Consider the following 3,603-nt stretch of genomic DNA (forward strand, 5'->3'; position numbering starts at 1 on the left):
TTTTTTGTATAAACTACTAATACAAGAGTTTCATCACGTGTAAAATATAAAATTTTTAATTTTTATAATATTAAATTTGATTAAGAATTAAATTTAAAAACAAATAATTATCATTATTTTAATAATAAAAATAAAATAACAAAAAAAACATATTGTAATTTTTAATTTTTATACAAGTTACAAATCATATTTTTTATCCAAATATAATTTTAATATTTTAATTTTATATTTTAACTTACGTAAATTTAAATAAAAATTCAATAGGCCAAAACTAAATTATAACAACGGTACAGGAAATGATTGAAGAATCAAAACACAGATGATCGTACAAAACTTTAAATCTTCAAACTTATTACAGGCAGTATGATCAACGAATTATAACCGGAAAAAAAATGAAAGGAAAGAAACCAACCGATGAATTTAAAGTAGGCAAGTTGTGGCTGTATTCATGATAGCTAATGAAAAACTTAATATTGACCGTAGTAGCCTTGACCATGACTTGGACCTTTGGGTTGCCGGCCTGATTCAGAAGGAGAAGAAGGGCCACTAGGAGAACTCGTATTCGAACTACTACTAGAACCAACAACACCTAAAACTCCATGAATACGCACATCATCCTCCATAGACACTGTCGCAGTTTCTTCTTCACTTTGTCCTGTAGCAATGGTTTCTTGAATTACTACATGTTCTTCAATACAAACTGGAGCTGCAGGAACCATAACTGGTTTCTTCTTTTTCTTAGCCAAACAAATGAGGCCAATCAAAAGGAATGCAAGGAAGAACACCCCACCAAGCGAAACGCACACGACAATGACAGTGGTGTGATTGCCTCCAGGAGGCGGTGATACAACATTTGACGATGGTGGCACCGAGTTAAAAGTTGGGGGTGCAGCATATACTGGTGGGGCTGAGCTAGGTTTAGGTGGTGGTGGGATATTATATTGTGGTGGAGTTGTATATGGTGGTAATTTATTAGGTGGTGAAACTGGACCGTTTAATGGGGTTGGAGGTGAAACATGGTAACTTGGTGGTGTTGCGTGTGGGGGTTTAGGTGAAGTTGGCTTGTCAGGAGAGGGTGCCCATGCTAGTTTCGGTGGTGGAGCTGAACCAGGAGCGTAGCTTGGTGGTTTTAATGGTTGAGGTGGACCTGGCTTATAGGGAGAGGGCACTGGTGCTGGGCGTGTAGGTGATGTCTTTATAGGATTACACAATACTTGTGAGGTTGGTGGTGGTGGGGGTGGCGAAGGAGGTGGAGGAGAATAGTATGGATAAGCCATCTTAAGAGAATTAAGTGACATATCTGATCAGCCGATGGGTTCTATTGCGATGGGCAGGATCCCTGTATGAATGGGTTCTATTTGTACTAATTGGAAATGGGAGCATGATCGCAGCCTTGGCCATGTTGCTCTTCTATCTTGCCACACGTCTTTGAGATATGAGCCGTCTTTAGATGATAAATCAAATCAATTTTTTGTTTTGCAGTCTTAATTGAAACTTTTTAAATAAAAAAATAAATATAAAAACGTTAAAAGCATGTGATTAACTAAAATTCCACTCAGAATTCTTTCTCTCTTTCTTTCTTTCCTAGCCCTCTTAACAGCTAGCATATCATATTATCCTAAAAGTAACCCCAAGTTGCAGACATCTGATTACGTCGAACCAAACATTAACTATTAAAATCTACAGTTTGGTTGTTCGATTAACGAGATGTCAAGTCAAAGTTTCCTATATGGAATAAGCTATGGGATCGGATTCAAGTAGAATTTAGTTTGAAGTCCTTCGGTGGGATTTTTTCAAAAAGTAGTATATGGATTCTTTGGATTAGGTATACCTCCACAAATCATAGAAATTGCAAATTTTGTTTTAGCGTTAGTGTCTCCCTGACTCTCGTTTCTTATACGGGCACAACAATTATAGAGGCAACCATATATGCATGTTTTCAAAATTCTTTCTCCTTAGTGTATTGGAGTACAGAATTGAAAGAAATCAGATGATTTAGCGCAGTCATAGGTTGTAATAGAACCAACCTCATTACTACCGCCCATTAGCAGTTAAGAGATCACCTGTAAATGCCAGGTGATGAAACAAATTGCTCATCAGGTACAAATTAGCTGACATGCTTTTTTGTTTTTGTTATTGGTTATGTTTCTTAATGGTCGATTATGGCTTCTATAATTTTCTAGGCTGAGATCAATAAAATGATATGTATGTATCAAAAAATTGGTTATGGCATGGTTAGGAGGCATATCTAAAGTCAAATTAAAAATGATACATACTCGTGCTTGACGTTCAAACTTTATTAAAACATGTTATTCAACAAGTTTTATTCATTATTTTTCGTATAATTATTTTGGTCGTATTATTTTTTTAATTGTTAAAATTTTTTAGGTTTCAAGAGTTCTGTAAAAATCTAGTGCATAGTCTAATATATAAAACAAGTATAACATTTGATAACATTGTTAAATCGAACTAAAATTCTAACAAAAACATTCTAGAGGCTCTTTTTTGTATATAATTAAAATTTTATAGCCATTAGATGTTAGAAAGTTATTCAAATAAGGCTTGCAAGTTATTGTTTGATATTTTTTTTATTTTCTCGTGCTGCATTTGGATTATTTTTCCTATCTAGATTAGGAATTATAATTTCATTAGGATTTTATTAATTATAATTTTTTTTCTTGTATTTAAACAACCTTGTAGGTTTTTGTTTTCATTGAAGATCAAACTTTTCATAAAATATAAAAAAAAAAAACTATTTCTCTATCATTTCCTGATATAACCTTAGAGATTCAAAACCTTAGTTTTTATCTATGTTATACACCGCATCAATTGGTATTAAAGTAGGTTGTCAAGTTTGATTAACGAAGATGATAAAATCCTATTTCATGATGCAGGAGTAGAGGTCACTGGTCGATTGTCAAAATCACTAATTAGTACTTAAAAGTGTATTTTTATCAAGATTTTATATCATTATTTTGCATTTGAAGTATTGATAACTCCTTAACTAAAGCATGTTTTATAATAACATATCTAATAATATAAGATACCTTTAATTTATGGCAAATATTCATTTTAAATTCAGGTTTATCACATAAATAAAAGGATTAATTGATGGTGCAGTCCAAACTGAAACACTGTTCGGTAATTGGGTCATATCTAGAGTTGTAGATCTCAGATTTAGATCTACTTTATATGGATGGAAAGGTAAGATATAGGCCTACAACTTTCATAAAGCCCAAGATTTAAAAGGACTATTTTCAAGTCCAAATTATAACAACAATGAAGAAGTCCGAATATATCCTGCAGCCCGAACACTGTTTAGTGTTTGGCTCATATCTGGAGTTTTAGAAGTCTAAATGACCTCAATTTTTTTTTTCGCGAAAGCCAAGACAATTTCCTAGAATTTTTATGTTTTCAAGTGGTTTCAATTCTGATGTTGTCAATTTTATGTTTTCAAGTGGTTTCAATTCTGATGGTGTCAATTATATTTTGGGTAAACAAGAGAAGATAAGGATTGTCACCAAGTCAAAAGTTGGTCACCCACTTATCAATTAGTCATCAGATCAGTTGTTTCTAATTTTGACCTATAAAAGGAGGCATTTG

At 33.0% G+C, this 3,603-nt stretch overlaps 1 protein-coding gene across 1 annotated transcript; it reads right to left on the reverse strand.

Moving 5' to 3' along the window:
- Positions 1 to 467: 467 nt before the first annotated feature.
- On the reverse strand, positions 468 to 1,277 carry LOC105112381 (extensin-like). The gene has a single exon (XM_011008076.1). The coding sequence runs from the start codon at positions 1,275 to 1,277 to the stop codon at positions 468 to 470; it is 810 nt and encodes a 269-aa protein (XP_011006378.1).
- Between the last annotated feature and the right edge of the window lie 2,326 nt (positions 1,278 to 3,603).

This window comes from Populus euphratica, unplaced genomic scaffold, assembly GCF_000495115.2.
Source record: "Populus euphratica unplaced genomic scaffold, PopEup_1.0 scaffold568.1, whole genome shotgun sequence".
Lineage (NCBI taxonomy): Eukaryota > Viridiplantae > Streptophyta > Magnoliopsida > Malpighiales > Salicaceae > Populus > Populus euphratica.

Coding starts and splice junctions, on each gene's coding strand:
- LOC105112381 (XM_011008076.1), bottom strand. CDS start 1,277: ATGGCTTATCCATACTATTCTCCTCCACCTCCTTCGCCACCCCCACCA.